The sequence below is a fragment of the Leptinotarsa decemlineata genome, unplaced genomic scaffold, assembly GCF_025532065.1.
Source record: "Leptinotarsa decemlineata unplaced genomic scaffold, Ldec_3_MD MMD2_tig00078422_RagTag_RagTag, whole genome shotgun sequence".
Classification (NCBI taxonomy): domain Eukaryota; kingdom Metazoa; phylum Arthropoda; class Insecta; order Coleoptera; family Chrysomelidae; genus Leptinotarsa; species Leptinotarsa decemlineata.
This window is the reverse complement of record NW_027412747.1, coordinates 237748-258812: the sequence shown is the minus strand read 5'-3', so window position 1 is coordinate 258812 and position 21065 is coordinate 237748. Positions and strand designations below refer to the sequence as shown.

At 33.4% G+C, this 21065-nt stretch overlaps 1 protein-coding gene across 2 annotated transcripts in view; it reads left to right on the top strand.

Annotated features, from left to right (window-relative positions):
* Positions 1–226: 226 nt before the first annotated feature.
* The window catches only part of LOC111504790 (3-ketoacyl-CoA thiolase, mitochondrial), a 123142-nt gene continuing 102303 nt past the window's right edge, over positions 227–21065 (top strand). For both annotated transcript variants that reach the window (XR_012468280.1, XM_074186070.1), the window contains exons 1-2: positions 227–401; positions 14284–14450. Coding sequence is in view for 1 of the 2 variants with exons in the window: in XM_074186070.1 (XP_074042171.1) it covers positions 383–401; positions 14284–14450 (186 nt within the window). In the remaining variant the exon portion in view is untranslated. The remainder of the gene's footprint in view (positions 402–14283; positions 14451–21065) is intronic.

Sequence of the window (21065 nt, the reverse complement as noted above, 5' to 3'; positions counted from 1 at the left end):
TTCTTTATGATGTATTTCAATTATATGGATCTCAATATTCCCGAAGATGATACTCTATAACGAAACACGTGTCGCGGTTTTGTAAACGTTCAAGTGGAAATCTCATATAGTGTATTTTCTGAATAAGTTCAGAATAACTTTTTATGAGTGAGTCGGAGTCAAATATCTCCATTCATATTTCCCTCCTAACCTCACTTATATTGTGATGAATGAACCGAAAGTAAATAAAAATTGAAGAAAATGATGAACTGAACTTTGAACCGTGATAACGAAACTTCAGTATCTACTCGTTCATCGGTCACTTGGGGTTTGCTAAAGTGTAGGTTCTTCACGTAATCATCTTATTTGCATCCAAAATTTTGGCTACGCTATATACTCAAAGATGACTTCGATTGTGAAAGGTAAACTTTTTTTAAATAACAATGTTTATTGGTGACTAGATCTCTTATCAGTCATTCATAAAAATTCCTCTTCATACCTAAAGAATTTCACCTAAGTGATGTGAAAAAGGATTATCAGATAATTTGTTCTATTGATGACATATTTATTTTGTAGAAATTCATATTGAACTAACTTTTGTCTGATTTCTAATAAGTTTTTCATTTTTTACCACCGGTTTCGGTTTGTTGAACCATTTCCAAGTGAACTTTATCCTATATTATCAGAAAATATGTTATCTGTCTGTCTGTTGAAATCTGTTTTTCCGTTAACCAGCTGTTGCCCCTTATGAAAGACAACTCTAAAAAGTCGAAACTTGTGCAAGCTGAGGACTAACGAGGTTCTACCTTTCAACGTATGATTCCTAACACGGCTTGGACAAGTGAAAAGTGATCGTCTGGACTTGTGGATCGAACCACCGGTTCGAATATCGGTCAATTGACTGAGTGGTGCTGACTACCCACGTCAACCCACCAGACTACCGTCCTATTCTGGTCAATACTCTCATATAAAATACCTAAGTATGCTGAGTTGAATTTTTTACTTTTCTATTTGAAAATTAATCATAATTATCATAAAATATTTCGGAAAATGCTCTACAAATACAAAATAAAATGTTACACAAATTGTGCATGTATGTTTAAAAACTGTCAAGATATTCCTGAAGGGAATACGTTTCTAAAATGATCAGGGGATCATTAACATATTTTTTCAATTAAGAGTTTTTGAGGTAGTTTATTGAAAAATATAAATGTGTTGAATGAATATGTGTGTCTCCCATAACTTGTGAAAAGGAAAGAACATGATACAATGTGTCTAAGATAATTATGACAAGGGTCTACCTTCCAAGAATCTGCTTTTATTTTTAAGTAGGCATACTTACTACACTTTATGGATATAAATTGCATAATTGTCAGGATAATACTTGCCTTCCTTGAAAATTTCGTACATGGGTGACAAAAGTTTAGTTCAAAAATTACTTTCATAACTATTTTCTGGATAATAAATAAATCAGAGGTGATAATTATTACTTCTTCCCCATTATATCACAAAATTTAAAGGAAGATTCAAAATTCCCAGAATACTTATATGAATTTTTGCAATTTTTCATGATGAAATGTTGGAATTAATGGATTTGTTTAAGTGTTACACTGAAGATGTAAAACCTCCTGTTGAACATGCTATGGGCAATGTTTCAAGTGATGGGCGGAAGGTTATAGGATAAAAAATAATGGATATGTAAACAAAAGGACCAACTTGCCAGTACACGGATAAGTGATACCTTTGAGGGGCAACTAAAGTTGAGCATGCATTGTGTCGGAGACCACATTACTGAGAATATCCAGCTTTTTCTCATGCTGCCTCTCAACATTGAAAAAGTCAAAACTGTCAGGGAAGCGATTGAGGTATTCGTTTCCAAAAACAGATAAGAGGGGATGATTTTATCATAAACATATGCCAGGTCAAAGCGTAGAAGCAAGTACTCTGCGAACCTTCCATTATTCCCATATTGCATTTGAAGTTTTTCCCTACAGCCACAACGGTTGCACAAGATTATCAAGGCTTTAGGGTTTAAATTTGACTTGAAAATTAATTCGATACTGGTTTTGTTAAAAATATAGTCTCCAGAAGAGAAGCAGTAAAAGCCATTCGCCGACATCTACCACGTTGGCACTACGTAATCGATGCCTTCTACATTGGCTACATCCGTGTTACGTGCTATTATCTTCAATCTCATCGACGTTTTGACAAAGTCTCATTTGTCATCATCTGGATATTACTGTTAAGTGTTTGGAAGTCGGTCAACCTTACTCGATCCGCTCCCTACTATACTGGTAAAATGATTCGTGTTTGGAAGTAGACTGTCCTTATACCCTCTACTTTCTACTATATAAATATTGTTGTTGATTTTTACCTGAGTTTCTTGATTAACCTCTTCTTCCCGTAAAGGTTTGAAATGTTAAATCTGAAGTTCTTACAGATAGGAATATGCTGAACTAGTTTCCGGGTTTTGATCTGTGTTATATGCTATTATCTTCAATCTCACCGACATTTCGACAAAGTCTCATTTGTCATCATCTGGATATTACTGTTAAGTATTCGGAAGTGTTCGAGAAAGGTTAATGCAGTCAAGCTGCTGGAAAATAAAGTACTTTTCTTGGTTATTCACATATTGTCTTCAATCGAGGACCGCCTGCCCGGTACTGACGATGCCCAATAGGCTGAAACAGCTGTCTACTGGTGGCTCTTAAATTGAAATCAATATGGGAATGATCAAAATATTGAATTTATTTATTGAATTAGGATTCCCTAATATACAGGTTAGCTAACTTAAAATATAATATAATCAACAAAATTTATATAAATAATACAATTTTATATACATACATAATTTTAACTCAACAAAAAGGAATTTTTCAATTTCCATCATGAATATATTTTAACAGTTCACTATTGACAATCTTTAATGATAGAGTAGATTTAATTGAATCAGGTAAAATCATTGAATTGGACAAATCCTTTAAAAAATAAACTGCTCATACTATTTCTTGTATTTTTTCTCTTTATATGAATGTGACTGTTGTGCCTAGTAGAATGGTGATGAATGTCCTTATTGAAAGTTATTAATGATAGCAAGTATGGTGGGGTCATTTTATTTAATATTTCATAAATGAAAACCATGGAACAATAGAATAATCTTTTGGATACTGAGAGCCATTGTAGAGCAGATAGCATGGAAGAAATTGGTGTATACCTACCTATTACATTTTAAAATTATTCTCATTCCTCGATTTTGTAGTTTTTGCATTTGTTGCACTTTGTTCAAATTAAAAGAGAATAAAATAGATGCATAGTAGTCAAAATGGGGTTGGATTATTGATTTATATACCATAATTTTTGTATCTGTTGATAAGTTATTGGCGATTCTTGAGAAAAAATATAATTTTTTTGCAATCTTTTTTTCAATATATTTGAAGTGGTCGTTGAATGATAAGCAACTATCAAGTTGAAATCCCAAATACTTCACTGATGTTACTATTTCTATACGTTCATCTTCAATTTTTATATTTATGTTGTTTGTATTTCTTTGATTATATTTGAATTTAGTAGTAATTAACATTGCTTTTGTTTTTTTAACGTTAAGTTTCATTTTATTGGTTTTCAGATATTTTTCTACTTTCTCTAGAACTTTATTCATTCTGCCAACAGTTTCTTCTCAATTTACTCCAGTACAGGCAAATAAGTTGATAAACTCACAGTTTGTAAATAATTGAATATCATTTAGATACAGAATGAATAATAGGGGACCAAGCACACTACCTTGTGACACTCCTGTGTGATTTGTTATATATGATGAGAAATAATCGTTCACACGTACTCTCTGTTTCCTATTTGATAAATAATTACTTATCCATTCATATACCATCCGCTCAATCCCATATCTTCTCAGCTTCTGAAGCAAAATACTTCTATCAATCGTTTCAAAGGCCCTTTTAAAATCTAAAAAGACAGCTACAACATATTTACCTTTATCTGTTTCATTAGTAAATTTAGTTAATGATAACTATAGTGCTGTTTCACAAGAATGTTTTTTTTTTCGAAAACCAGATAGATTGCTAAACATGATTTGATTTTTGTCAATAAACTCTAATAATTGATTATATACTGCTATTTCTAAAACTTTCTCTATTGGCGGAAAGGTATTAATAGGTCTAAATTCACTTGCTTTTATAGTGTTTGTAACTCTAGGTATGGATATAATGGTACTTATTTTTAATAATTCGGGCAATTGACCATTCTGGAGTGATGTATTGATTAAATTGAGGATTGCATGACCAGCTGTTTCAAATACTTGCTTTAACATTTTAGAATTCAAGATTTCATGGATAATACATTTATTATTTTTTAATTTTATTTAATATTTTTAATTTATTTTTATAATTAATATAACCTCTTCAATACATTTATTATCTAATGACCCAATTATATCATTCAACTCTCTCAAGGTAATCAATCTGAAGGTGCTGAAGGGCAAATATAAATTATTATCCAAATTGAACCATGGTTCGGAATTCTCAATACCTTGAACTATATGTTAGATGCCGTTTACAAAGTATAGGTTGAAAGTTTCAGCCATGTCAGGTTCACCTTTTTTAGTACTTACTACCCCTTCATCTTCAAATTGGATTAGGTTAGGAAATGTATGATCATTACTATTAACAAGGGTTTTTAAGGTTTTCCACATCAAGTAAGAATTATTCTTGTATCTGTCTATTTTGTTATGATAATACTGAACTTTCTTTATTTTCAATGAGTTAACCACATCGTTTCTCAATTTTTTGAAATTTTCCCATCTAATTATTTTCAAATTTTCATCTCCCACCGTAGTCACAAATATTTTATAGGCTTCATCCCGTTTCTTAATTTTGATAAAAACTTCATTGTCAAACCAAGGAATATTGTTTTTGAACTTACTTATTTGTATGGGAGAAATACTATTGACAATATTTGAACATAAGATTTCTGTATTTTCTTATTGAGTTTTCTTTGTTAGATTGACTAAAGAGGAAATTGACAGAAATAATTGAGTGGTCAGTAATTTTTGGCGTTAAATGAACATTTGAAATTATATTATCGTTATTAGTCAAAACCAAATAATGATTGTGTATCTAGTGTCTTTCTAGTAGGTTCAGTTAATGTTTGATTTATACCATAGGTTGTGAAAATATTCTTGATTTTTTTTGTATAGAAACTTTCTACTAATAAGTTTAAACTAAAATCACCTACCAGAATAAAACGATTGTTAGATGACATAAGCTTCTCGCAAACATCCTAAACATCCTCGAAATCTTCTAAAAAAGTTGCATTAGAACTAGAAGGTGAATGATATAAACATCCGATCAACCAAATTGGAGATTTGAAGTTAATTTTAACAATTTTACACCAGTAGTTCGATTCCAGTATGAACTTCTTATATATATATATATATATATATATATATATATATAAAGAAGCTTCCCATTAGAAAAAGCTTCCCATTAGAAGCGAAAGCTTGGCAAAGTAAAGCAGAGTTTGATTTTTGATTTTTTGACTGAGAGACTCTGTTAATCTATTTTACCATGTATATATATATATATATATATATATATATATATATATATATATATATATATATATATATATATATATAATATATATATATATATATATATATATATATATATATTATATATATATATTTTGATTGATGCAACTAATTTTCCTTTATTTTGAGTATTTCGATATTGAATTCTACAAAAAGGATTTGAAGCTTTATATCTTCTATTAATTATCTGCGAGCGCTTTCGACAGTTGGTAGTACTGTCATCTTCTGGCACTCCTCAAACAGTTTGAGGAGTGCCAGAAGATGTTGCTTGTTATTGGGTAATCTTCATAATACTGCACACGCCCAGGTCGAAGAAGCAGTTGAAGGACAGTCTTTGCTGACTAGTTAATAAGAAAACTTGGACATCCAATTTGGGTGATCAGCAGAACGGAAGTGTACTCTTATAACACAAGTTATTCCAAGATTTCGATAAAATTTATTATCATCTTCAGGGAAAGCTACAAAATTTGTATTTCCACTTCCTATCGTGCAACCCGTCTTAGGAATCGCACGTTAACATGTAAGACCTTGTTAGTCCTTAGCTAGCACACTTTTCGACTTCTGGGAGTTGTCGTTCACAGGTGGGCGAAAGCTGGTTAACGGAAAAATAATTTTACCCACCTACCTACAGATTCAAAGATCTCGCATGAGAGACAAGCATTTGGTGTTTTCACCAGAACTTAGGAATATTCATATTAAAATTCACCCGTTTTCTTGCGTTTGATTTACGCTTTTTATTTCTTAAAAAAATAACGTGAAAATAGTATTTAAATATATCTGCTCCATCCAAAACATCAATTACTCATTGTGCCTCTATTCAACTTGCAATGTTTGTATTTGTTCTGGCCAAAACTTGCAACTGAATTTAAAGCAATTATTCTCAACTGATTGAACTGAAATTTGTGCGCACCTTTATAGAGAACAAAATTCGAGCTGGTAAGCCGTGATCGAATGTAACTTGTAATATCAAACGATTCGTCTGCAACTGCGGCAAACATCTTCAGTGGTATATGCATTGACTGCGAGGACATAGATATGATATTGAAGTCTCAGCGCATGTACCACTGAAGATGTCCACGGCCTAAGAGCCCGGATTTTGTTCTCTTTAATAGTGACACCGGCGTGAAAGCCTGTTTTTATATCGTACACGTTGAGTTTTGACGAACATTTATTTATTTATTTATTTATTCAATGTAAAATGGCTAAGTGACGCGATTTTACATCCAATATGGCTGACTAGTTTTTTATGCAGTTTTTTTTTGCCGAACAAAACACGAAAAATAAAAACACGTCACTCTGAATCTAAATGACGGACTCCTATAATATGAAAATACGATTAAAGGGTTCAAGCAAAAAAAATAATATGGCCGACACAGAAATTTTGAAGAGTTATTACTCAGCAAAGGTTAGGGATAGTTTGGTGACTGATTTATTCAGATACTCTATTTCTTTGTTTAGTAGCTGATATCATCACATAATCCTTCAGATTTTACAAAATGTATGTGATGAAATGGTATTCGATACAGGGGAATTCCTTGAGTTCACAAGAGGAACTTTTTTAAATTGTGGATTTATGAAATAACTTCTGCTGTATCCAAAACATCAATTATTCATTTTGAATCGTTTCTATGTATATGCAGGGTTTACTACAAATTGAATTTCACTTAACATAATTAAAAAAAAACTGATTGGAACTTACAATGATGCATTATAGAAAATCATACCTATTTAAACTACAGGCTCCTGAAGAATGAGTGTGCTCCAAAATAGAGATGGAAAGTGAAAATAATTGTTTGTTCATGAATTGACGAAAAAAAAAATAATTTTTACCATAAAACCTTTTGCTTCCTCCAAAATAACTTTTTTTTGGTGTTATCCAATTTCAATAAGAGGATTCAGTCAGACAGTTTGATATTTTGAGATACTTTGAATTTTACCCAACCTATTTTAAAAAAATCATTAAACTGATTGAAACTTCATATTTCAAACATAGAATGATGATTAAATTGAAAAGGGTATATCTTTATTAGATATTAGATTTTGGGAAAGAAAGGTTTTGGCTTTCTACTTCTTCATCTGTATACAAAATGTAGGAGATGAAGGAAGAAAGCAATCATTTTCAAAAAATTGATTCTATACGAAGATGTGTAGATTATGCAAAGAAGTAACTTTCAGACACAAACTGGAAGAAAAGCCCTCTCAAAAGTTACTTTCATAAGAACCAGGGCCGTCGCTATGGGGGAGTGGGGGAACCTCCCCCCTGCTTTTTTGACTTGGGAAAACGTTGGGAAAAAGTTGGGAAATTTTGGGCCGTGAAGATAGAAAATAATAATAGTGAAAAATGAATGAAAATTAAAAAAATAAAAATCTGAGAAAAAAGGGAGAGGTAATAAGAAAAGGGAAAGAACTGGGAGAAGGTTGGGATTTCAAAACATGCATAACTTGGAGATCCCATACTTTGAAATTCTGAGTTGTTTGAAAACTTCAAAAAAGTTTAATTTCTGAACAGTCCACAAATTTTGAAGTGACAATTTTACAAAATTCCCAACTTTTCGCTGTTTTCTCGACTTGAAAAAGTTGAAAAATTTCGGGCCGTGAAGATAGAAAAAATAACAGAAAACAATAAGCACAATATTATTTAAGTGATGCTTCCTTTCTTTTGTATTGAATATTCCTATACATGGTGGATATGGTGGAAGACCAAGGACCTTGGTCCAAAGTAGAATAATTCCTATTATTATTTTTATAATTACCAAAATTTATTTTTTTTTTTGCATACCCTAACGGGCATAAGCATTCAGCCAATCTTTGGATAGCTAAGTAAGAAAATTGATATATTATAGTAGTAACTGATCCCTCGGCTTAAATTTTTTCGAAAGTTGTGAAATTTTGCTGGCGGGGTTGGGAAAATTTGGATTCCCTCCCCATGGTATTTCTTTTCGCTACGGGCCTGATAAGAACATTGAATTACATGCAAGAAAAATATTTTCGAAACAAATACTTTTATATGAACACTGAATTACACAAAAAAACTTTTCTCTATTCTATTTATATTCTAAACATTCATAATGGAATTAAATTAACTAGTGTGAAGGTGGCCATGTGTTTTCATCCATGTGTTTGGTGAAAGAGAGGCGAGCGCGCTATTCCGCCATAGGTCGTTTCACCGCAACATGGCTAGAAATGGAAATTTTTACATTGATAGACTCATTGCTGGAAATGAACTGATGTGATTGGAAATGATTCAAATGATGATGAAAATCCTTTTTTTTATGAAATGAACCGCATTTTATTGAAATTGTACAAACAACTGATAATAATAGAAGTAGAAAAATAATTCCAAAAGGAAATTCGTTGCTAGAAATATTTTTTCTTTCAAATAATTAAATACACCCCCGACTACCCTTGATTCAATTTTGATTAGAAAAAATCATAACTCCTTGCAGAAACACACATTGCTGGGAGTATTATTTCATGAAACCATCGAATTCAGCGAGCTTGTTAACCCCTGAAGGGCCGCTGATTTAGTCTCGTTTAGTTTAGTTTCATAAAAAAAAATCATAACCCCTTGCAGAAACATATTGCTGGGAATATTTTTTCATGAAACCATCGAATTTGGCATGCTTATTAACCTCAGAAGGGTCGCTGATTTGGTCTCGCGAAAGAACACCCCCAACCACCCTCAATTCACTTTTCATAAAAAAAATCATAAGTCCTTGCAAAAACACATTGCTGGGAGTATTTTTTCATGAAACCATCGAATTTCGCAAGCTTATTAACCACAGAGGGGTCGCTGATTTTGTTTCACGAAAATACACCCCCTTCTACCCCCAATTCAATTTTCATTAAAAAAATCATAAGTCCTTGCAAAAACACATTGCTGGGAATATTTTTCCATGAAATCATGGAATTCAGCAAGCTTGTTAACCACAGAAGGGTCGCTGATTTAGTCTCGCGGAAGAATACCCCCGACTACCCTTAATTCCATTTTTATTAAAAAAAATCATAACTCCTTGCGAAAACACATTGAAAGTTCATTCATAACTACCTATACTCTGTCCATCCAACAAAAGGAGTGCTTCAAAACAGAGTCGCACTTAGGAATGACCAAAATTTTATTTTTTAAGCTGCAGTTTTTTCATGTGTTTTCAGGATGAGTTTAGGGGCAAAAGTTAGCAGCTTCTTCAGACGTATCATTACTTGACATTTTAAAAATGTTTAACATTAAAATACCGTATATATACACATCACCTTAGACGTTAAAATAACTGACCACTCCGACTCTGTGGCGCGAATTCCGCCAGTCGATTACAGTTGATTCTAATTAGCCAGCGTAAGGAGGCGTGTTTATTTCAACCAATAGATTTAGTATTGACGCTTCTATCACGCGTCTATCTTTGTTTTGAATACTCTCCTTGTTGGATGGATATAGTATAGTAACCAAGAAATCCATTCAAGTGCCTATTTACTTCAAGAATTATACTGATAGTGTAACATATGTGTTCATGAATTTTACATGCATCTGATATAATGAAAAAAAAGTTCATTTCTTATCACAAGTTAATAAAAACGGAATTATGTATACTACTATAAAATAATATATTTCACTTCCCTGTAATATCCTATCATTAAAAATATGGTATTTGGTATAAAATATCATATTGTAAAGAATTAGCAACAAATTCGGACGAGGAGAGCAGATAAGTTCTTCTGGAAAAAAATATCTAGAAATCAAATTATAATGTAGTGTGTAAAACTTTCATCAACAATTTTGCATTTTAAAGCAGACTTTTTTTATGTCTATAATAAATAAGTATATCGCTCCACATCCATCGGGGATTGCTTTCAAAAGATATGCATTGTTCTAAATTAGGATAGGTCCTATTCAACTTTATAGTATATGGTTAGATAAAACATAAACATTTGAAACTTGGTATTTTAACCTTTTGGAATAATATGCATTTTTTGAAAACAGGAAAATTCTTAAAACACCTAACACGCACCTACATTCTTCAAAAAAGCAACTTCGTGCCCAGTACACAGCTTCGCGGATGCTAAGTACCCTCCATACCGTTTTCTCTTCCAGGGCTCCTATATCAGCCTGTGAGACCAGAATTGAACGACGAAGAAATGTTAACAACATAAATATGGACTTGGCAACAGTTCTCGAATGGGGATCTAATATTCTGGTAGAATTTAATGCAAACAAGACACAGGCATGTCTTTTCTCTAGAAGGGCTGATCCCACTGTGCAAGCATAATCTTGTCAGGAGTAACCATAGCATTGAAGTCATCCATTTCCATGCTTGTCATTACTATGAGCAATAACCTTTCTTGGGAGGATCACGTAAGGTCCATTGCCAAGAGTGTATCCCAAAAACTTGGTTTTCTGTTTCGTGCCAAGAGCTATTTCACTTCTCGTCAGCTGCTTATGATCTATAAGGCACAGATTCGACCTGTCCTGGACTACTGTTCCCATATCTGAAACTATTGGACTCTGTACAAAAAAGGGCAATCCGTTCGTCGGTGATGCCTCTCTAACGAACTCGCTCACTTCTCTGGAACACCGTAGAAAATTTGCCGATATATCTCTATTTTATAGATATTTTCATGGGCGATGCTCTCGTGAAATATCAACAACCGTTCCTCCTTTAACTGTCTCTTCGAGACTGACCCATAAAGTTCAATCTTCACACCCCTTTGTGGTCACCTTGGAGACCTGCAGAACATCTCTCTTCAAAGACTCGTTAATCCATCGAACAGCGAGGCTTTGGAACTCACTGCCTAGGAAGGTGTTTCCCTAGGCATACAACCTCCAGAAATTTAAGAAGAACACCGATTCTACAATTACAAAAAGAACTATGTAGAAGGAGTAATACATTCAGCACTAAATATGAACACGTACAATATACATATATACAAAAATAGGTTAACTCAATCATCTGAATTTTGTTAACCTCAAGGATAATAATTATGAAGTCGTAGTTAAACCATCCAATTGAGTTTTTGTTTTTCGCATTACGATATTTTATTGGTGAATTTTCCTCAATGGGGTAGAAGGGGGTGTAATTTCGTGAGACAAAATCAGCGACCCTTCTGGGGTTAATAAGCATGCCAAATTGGATGGTTTCATGGAAAAATTTTCCCAGCAATATGTTTCTGCAAGGAGTTATGATTTTTTTAATGAAAATTGAGTTAAGGGTAGAAGGGGGTGTATTTTCGTGAGACCAAATCAGCGACCCCTCTGGGGTTAACAAGCTTGCGAAATTCGATGGTTTCATGAAAAAATACTCCCAGCAATGTGTTTTTGCAAGGACTTATGATTTTTTTTTTATGAAAATTGAATTAAGGGAAGTCGGGGGTTTTCTTTCGCGAGACTAAATCAGCGGCCCTTCAGGGGTTAACAAGCTCGCTGAATTCGATGGTTTCATGAAATAATACTCCCAGCAATGTGTTTCTGCAAGGAGTTATGATTTTTTCTAAAGAAAATTGAATTAATGGTAGTCCGGGGTGTATTTAATTAATTGAAAGAAATAATATTCCTAGCAACGAATTTCCTTTTGGAATTATTTTTCTGCTTCTATTATTATCAGTTGTTTGTACAATTTCAATAAAATGCGGTTCATTTCATAAAAAAAAGGATTTTCACCATCATTTGAATCATTTCCAATCACATCAGTACATTTCCAGCAATGAGTCTATCAATGTAAAAATTTCCATGGCTAGCCATGTGAATAATTGCGGTGAAACGACCTATGGCGGAATAGCGCGCTCGCCTCTCTTTCACCAAACACATGGATGAAAACACACCGGTATTAAATCAGACATCATTCACAGGATGAAAGAGGAAATGAAGGGGGTAAAATTTCACTTATATAATAAAACAATTTCCATATTGCCTCTTCAGCACTAATCTGGTTAACACTTTAAAATGAAGCACTCAATTCATTCATAAAATTTCAATTTGATGTCACGAATGAGTTGAATCTACTCATGTCATCGATGACAGTACGCTAAAACATTCTTTGGCTTATTTGTATAAACTACAGTCATAGGAATCTTGTTTAAATTGAAAGGGTTATATTTTCATGTGAGATTAATTTTTGGGAGAGAAAGGTTTTGGCTTTCTACTTCTCTATCTTCGTACAAAAAATGTAGGCTTCCAGAGAAAAGAAAAAACCACTCAATTTCAAAACTCTATACCAAAATGTTTAGATGATGCAAGGAAGTATCTCTCAGACACAAGCTGCAAGAAAATGCCCTATCTGCAACAGTGGTTGAAAATGATGGACAACACTCATTTCTTTGATTTGAAAAGGGTTATATTTTTAGGAGTGATTAATTTTTGGGAAAGAAAGTTTGGCTTTCTACTACTCCATCTGATACAAAAAAATGGATGAGAGAATCTTCCAAAAAAAGGAAGGAAGTAATCAATTTGAAAATGAGTAACTTTATACATGGATGTGTAGATCATGCAAAGAAGTAACTTTCAGACATAAACTGAAAGAAAGTCCTCCTGAAACAGCTACTTTCATATAAACATTGAATTACACGAAAGAAAAAAATTCTTTCGAAACAAATACTTCTATATGAACACTGAATTATACAGAAGATACTTTTCTCTATTCAGTTTGTATATCGAACATTTGTTGAGGAATAAGAATCAGATATCATTCACATGAGTTCTACTTTGAATGAATGCTAATAAATTGTACTCACATGGAACACTGTCACCCTAACTGGTATACACCGTGTTTCGCCTTAAGACACTTGCCCTAAAGCTCTTCAGTACCAAATTGGATAACATTATAGAAAATACACACACTTCATTCATGAATTACGATTTTGAATGTCACGGAATAAGCTTGATCTGCTTATGTCATCGATGACATCGTAATGACATTCATTCACCTATTTGATTTAATCCCAGCCATGTGGAATCTTATTTGATTTGAAAGGGTTATATTTTTAGGAGTGATTAATTTTTGGGAAAGAAAGTTTTTGGCTTTCTACTACTCCATCTGATACAAAAAAATGGATGAGAGAATCTTCCAAAAAAAGGAAGGAAGTAATCAATTTGAAAATAAGTAACTCTATACATGGATGTGTAGATCATGCAAAAAAGTAACTTTCAGACACAAACTGAAAGAAAGTCCTCCTGAAACAGCTACTTTCATATAAACATTGAATTACAGGAAAGAAACAAAAATTCTTTCGAAACAAATACTTCTATATGAGTTACTTATTTTCAAATTGATTACTTTCTTTCTTTTTTTGGAAGATTCTCTCATCCATTTTTTTGTATCAGATGGAGTAGTAGAAAGCCAAAAACTTTCTTTCCCAAAAACTCATTTCTTATTCTTATTCATTATGGAAAATCGTATCTCGCTTCACTGAATTATAAGTGTGCTCCAAGAGAGACGGCGAGTGAAAATCCTTGTTTATTTGTTGCTTGACAAAAATGGTAATTCTTAATTAAACACGTCTGCTTCATTTGAAATAACTTTTTCTGGTTTGTCAGTGAGAAATAGTTTGACAATTCTTTTACTTGAAATAATATGGTTTCAGTTATTCTGAAAATGTATTAAATAGTTCATTTCGTCAAAATATCTATTCAGATATTTTTGTAGTATTTCTAGCACTTTCAATTTAATTAAAACATAACATGAGATATTATTACATTATTAAGTCTTTTTTAGGCGTTTTCATTGTTGGAGCTAAACGAACCCCATTTGGTACTTTTGGTGGTAAGTTAAGCAAAGTACATATAACTGAACTTCAGACGATAGCATCAAAGGCGGCCTTGACAGCAGCTAATGTGAAACCTGAAATGGTAGACTCTACAATTATTGGAAATGTTTTGACGGTATGGGTAATTCTTAAATACAAAAGTTAGTTTGTTAAAAAGTTGTATTTTTGTTTGTTTTGATTGCTTTTATTAATTTCAGCCCAGTCAACGAATATTTTGTAAAGTGCATGCAATATGCGAGAATTTTTTTATTTAAGACTTCGTTAGTGGTAGTTAGTTGGTAAAATAACTGAGTAGAAATGTTGGGTTTGCTTGACTATCTTTTGAAACTGTTAAGAGGTACAGTGTACAAACAGTTTCGAACATACTAAGAATAACTGGGAGGTGAGCATGAATTGGGAGGGAAGAAAATTATATTTTTGAGTTTTTCGATAATATTTTGAAAACCGTGGACTCCATATAAATATATATTCTAATTGAAAATGAAAGGTAAATAAATCTCCTATCGAAATGTTTATACACATATTATCCAATTTTCCATCGGTTTTCCAGATTAGGTTTTTGAAATTTATAATTTTTGAAAAAAGTTACCTCATTTTGTTGTTTCTTTAATGAATTCGACAATCATGATTGACAATGGAATAGTTGTTTTGGATCAATTCTTGCTTTTTTTAGCAAAGAAATCGGTTCCAGGATTTGAAGAATTATATGCAATATGAATTATGATGAAATTGGCTGATACTTGATCCATAACGTATCAAGGAATACTTCGTTGCGATATTTTCGCTGAACAGTTTACAAAACTGTAAATGTTTCACTATACAATATCTCCCTAAGGAGTGTTCAAATAATAAAGTGTTAGTTAACTAGTTTAGCTGTAAACATGAAACCTGGTCTCTCGACTTTCAACCCATTTGAAGCAGCTTCAAGCAACATGCATTCCAGATATACCACCAATGTGGTTAGGGGAGGAACCTAATGTCAGAGCGGTGAATTAGGTTTGGGGAGGAGGCATGTACTAGTTCCATAACTCTCAGAGTTAAATGCTGCACTTGACCAAATTCTCGAAGATGATTTTCTGTCTATGAAAGGATGTGACGGTTGTTGTAGAGAAGCATCTTATTTAACAAATAACGAAGAGGGCAAAATAAATAATAAAATTTATAATTGTAAATTGAAGATTGTATAATATATTTCATTCCATTGCTGAAAACAAATACTTCGATGACAGTACACCGATTGCTAATTTTTTCTTATCTTAAATTTTTATAATGTTGAACTTACGATTTAGTTGAAAATAAAGTACCAAAATATAGGTATATGACATTGAAGCAAATTTCAAGCTCTATAACTTAGTCTTAGAAAATTTTTCTTAGAAATGGTAGTGAAAGACACTAAGAATTTTAGAATTCAGTGGCACCTACGGCTTGATGACTTCGACAATTGTTCAATTCCTAAAGAGATGATATGAAATCAAAGGATGCAATCTTGCTAGGATCACCCTGGGAAGCTGGCGCCGAAGAAATATCTAGCGATGATCAAGAAAAAATTTACGCTTAACAGTAGGATTTCTGACTGACCACTGTCAACTAAGAATATGGGGCTAGTGGACACACTTCTATGCAGGATGTGTGAACAGAAAGATGAAACCGTCAGGCATGTCCTATGCGAGTGTCCGGAGTTATTGTATTGTGTTTTGTGTGTTCGGCGAGTCTTGGCCTACACCTGCCGATATAAAGATGCCTAGTAGTGATCTGTCCACTTTCGTGGAAAGGACAGGATCGACGATAACTTAGGAGGACAACTCCTTGGGAGGATGTGCAATGGGTCACATGTGTGTGTCACCTTCCTACTCTGCAGATACAGATACTATTGGAATTATGAAATCTGTTAGAAATGTCATCAAGTCCTTGGCAAAACGAACCAAGTGCTTCAAAGAGAATATTGAAAAAAAATTCCCCGAAACACAATGGAAAACCAGCAATGTGCGTACAAACTTTCAAAGATCTTGCCTACACTACCTGTTTCCACATGTACCCCTGAAAGTACTTTCTCTTCTCTAAAACACCTCAAAACTTATTTAAGAAACTCCACAAGCCAGGAACGACTAATCGGTTTGGCGTTAATATCAATCCACCGTAGAATGAACATTGACACCCAGGAGGAAATTAATTTGTTTGCTGCAAAGGAAGCTTGAGAAGTAAATTCGATTTTGTAAAAAGATGTTAATATTTCTGTAATGGTTTTCTTTCTTTCGTTATTTTTATATTTCATGTTTTTCTACTGTTCCACCAAACCAAATTAATTTCGATATTTTTTTACCAAACATGAACTTTCATAAATGCTGATAATCTTGAACTCTCTTGCATTAAAACGATCAAATTTGAAATGGAGTGGAGTGATACTATGAGGATCTTCACTCCGAGTCATAATTTCATTTGCCTCATACAGGGTCTTCAAAAAATGCAGATACTTTGATCTCATGAAAAAATGAGTGGAACTCAATTTTTTCAAATAGAACACCCTGTATATTTCAACATTTTTGAGCTCTACATCCAATTTTAGATTAACTTTGTTCAGATAATAAATACTATTTCTATTTTGAACCGTTTTCGAGATAAACTGTTTCAAATGGAAATTGACATGGTTTCCTTGTTCATCACTCATTTTTGTAAAACAGATTTCGTTGATGTTTCTCAATTAGTCACAGATAATACAATGAAAAAATAATTATTAAAATACTCCTCAACCATCGAATGAAACTTCTCTTCAAACAATAGTTTTATTAACGCTGAAACTCAAACTGAAAATAATAAACCCATAAATTGATGAGTTAATTTAATCGTCAGTGTATTTCAGAATATGTTCAAACATATCTCCACCTCTACTTAAACAAACATGTAATCTCTTCAAAAGATTGTCATGTGTAGCGCTTCTGATCAAGTCTGGAGTCAAACTATTGAAAGCAGTTGTAACTCTCGATTTCATATCTTCTATTGTTGTTATTGGAGTAGAGTAAACCATATTTTTAATGAAACCCCACACGAAATAATCTAATGGATTGCCATCTGGTGTTCTAGGAGGCCAACGAAAAGGTCCATTATTACCAATCCATCTGTCTTCGAAGATTTCGGTTAAGCTTCGCTGACTGAATGAGAATTATGGAATGGAGCACCATCCATTTGGTACCATACACGTTCTCTTCCTGGTCTATTATTTAAAATCATTTGAATTCCATTCCATTCCATTCTTTATGGCACAAAATACATTGAATTAACATCTTTCTTGAAAACCCCTTTGGCGGACAACATGGGGATTTTCTGGCGCCCAATAATAACTGTTGTGTCTATTGAAAACTCCATTTTTTGTGAACTTGGCATCATCTGTCCATATGATATTGTCAAGGAAATGTTCATCCTCTTTCCTCAATTCCACTCTACGAGGTAAATCAGTTTCTTTCAAATGTTGGACACAGTAGAACTTATAGGGATGACATTTATGCTTATTAAGAATTCGACAAATTGTCACGTAGGGTATACCTATCTCCCTTTCAGCCTCGTACAGAGAAGCATTTGGAAATGCATGAAAGTATCCCAAAACTGTTATACCATTGTCATCATCATCCACTTTAGTCTTCTTACGAATGATTTTTGGACGGAAGGTTCCATTCAACCTACAGTTTTTAGTAGTCGATTTATCACATTATTATTCGGCTTCGGAAGTTGTGGATATCTTTCATGAAATAATCGGCATGTTCTACTTGCAATTCTATTGCACTCACCATAAATTATTAATAAATTCAAGAAATCTTCATTACTGTAACCTAATCTTGACATTATTCTATTATAATTGGTAGCTATCACAATCAGTCAAAACGCTAATGAAAGTCTGAAGTTGAATAATTGTTTCATTTATTTTTCCAAAGCACACTATTAAAAAATATTAAGGTGTACTGTTGTACGTTAGAGACCACCTCAATGTATACAAATTGTAACTTTTTCTAAGGTAGGTAGATACCAATTTCGAATTGACTGATCTGAGACAGTTAAAAAAACTGAATCAAAAAGAAATATTACTAAGTATAAAAAAAATGTTGAATATTCAAAATAAGTGATGACTTCAAAAAACCGACCAAGAAAACCACGTCAGTTTCCGTTTGAAACAGTTTATCTCGAAAACTGTTCAAAATAGAAATAGTATTATCTGAACAAAGTTAATCTAAAATTGGATGTAGAGCTCAAAAATGTTGAAATATACAGGGTGATCCATTTGAAAAAATTGAGTTCCACTCATTTTTTCATGAGATCAAATTATCTGCATTTTTTTGAAGACCCTGTATGGGGCAAATGAAAATATGACTCGGAGTGAAGATCCTCATAGTATTATTCCACTCCATTCCAAATTTGATCGTTTTAATGCAAGAGAGTTCAAGATTATCAGCATTTATGAAAGTTCATGTTTGGTAAAAAAAATATCGAAATTAATTTAAATCTTCTAAACGGTAATAGATAGGGATAGGAAAATAGTATATGAATTTGTTGAAAAAGTGATAATGAATCATAATATGATATTATATACGGGGTGTTCCAATTGAAAAATCAAAGAAGCCGCTACTTTATAGAAGAAGCGACAACGCCGCTTCGTCTGAAATATTTTAGGCGTGTAGGTCATATTGATTTATGCATACTGTGAAATTTTCAGGTTGATCCTTTAAATAGTTTGTCAGAAACGGCTAATTAACGCTCATCATGAAAAGCCCTGTATATATATATATATATATATATATATATATATATATATATATATTGAGTGATGCAACTAATTTTCCTTTATTTTCAGTATTTCATTATTAAATTTTACAAAAAGGATTTGAAGCTTTATATCTTCTATTAATTATCTGCAAGCGCTTTCGACAGTTGGTAGTACTATCATCTTCTTGGCCCTCCTCAAACTGAACTTGTTATCCTGTCGTCTGCCTCTTTATACGGTCAGAGCGTCTTAACTCAGGTACTTTAGGTAAGTTTGAAGGTGATTGACAATGTTTCGTGATGAATTTCACTAGTTCGGACTTCCATTGTCTATTATATAAAATGATTTGAAATCCCTGAAACAAGTAAAAAAGAATAATTAAAAAAGAATAGTTGAAAATAACAATTATATTAAGCAACAATAAACCTGAAATGAAATGATAGTAAAATAACCTACAAGTAAAAATATAATAATTGAATAAATAGAAATTAAAGGAATGCAAAAAAGAAAATAATAAAAAAATAAAAAAAGTGTAGAGATTCCAAGTCACGTTAGTTCACGACGTTTCGATTGTTGGTATCTACAATCGTCTTCGGGTGATGACTATAGAAGTAATTATGGAATTACTAGGATGCTGTGTGCGAAACTGTTATTTCCAACTGAAGGACGAATTCTTTACACAAGATGAGGGACTGCCAATGGGATCGCCACTTTCACCAGTCATAGCCAACATATATATGGAGTGGTTTGAAACTCTGGCCATTGAAGAAGCCCACAAGAAACCTCGAGTCTGGTTGAGATATGTTGACGACACCTTCATAATATGGAACCATGGGAATACTGAACTAGACGCCTTTCTGAAACACATCAACAGCGTGAGACCTTCCATCACTTTCACAATGGAGAAGGAAATCCACAATGAATTGCCATTCTTAGACGTTTTGGTGAAGAGGACCGACACTAAGTGGGAAACATCTGTATACCGAAAACCCACTCATACGGGACAGTATCTGAACCACGAATCCAACCACCATCAATCGACAAAAAGAGGAATCATCAAGACTCTATTAGACCGTGCTTTTGGGCTTTGTAATACAAAGGAAGGTCTCGAGAAGGAACTAGACATCATCAAAAGTGATCTTCAGCGGAATGGATACTCCAAAGCGATGGTAGAAAAGACTTTGGCCAAAAGACAGCAGGAGCCTCGCAAGGAAGAGAAGCCGTCACAACCAGTGCTTGCACTTCCCTACATCAGAGGATTATCGGAGAGGATAAGAAGAATTGGTTCCAAGTACAACATTAGAACCTGTTTCAGATCCGGTAACACTATCCGTAGCAGCCTCACGAAAACCAGGCCCCAAACGCGGACTGCGATCCCAAGAATTGCATTTACCGGATACCCTGTGAGTGCGGAAAATCCTATATTGGTGAAACTAAGAGGCCATTGAATATTCGCATTGCCGAGCACAAGAAGCACACACAGCGAGGAGAAACCAGCAAATCAGGAATAGCAGACCATGTTTGGACCCATCAACACAACATCGAGTGGTCCCAAGCTGAGATCTTGCACAGAGAGGAACATTGGTTCAGGAGAAAATTTAAGGAAGCCGCATACATGTTGTCTAACAACGTATTCAGCCAGGCCAGCGTAGATATACGAAACATATGGAAACCCATCATCAAACGAGAAATGACCAACTCCCGCCAAATCGGTCATCTTTCACGAAATCAGTGAAGCGGAAAATGGAAAGTAGAGAAAGTGAAAGTATTTCGACGACCTATAAAATAGTCATCTCTCGGAGGAATCAGTCCAGTCATCACCCGAAGACGATTGTAGATACCAACAAGCCAGTCATCACCCGAAGACGATTGTAGATACCAACAATCGAAACGTCGTGAACTAACGTGACTTGGAATCTCTACACTTTTTTTATTTTTTTATTATTTTCTTTTTTGCATTCCTTTAATTTCTATTTATTCAAT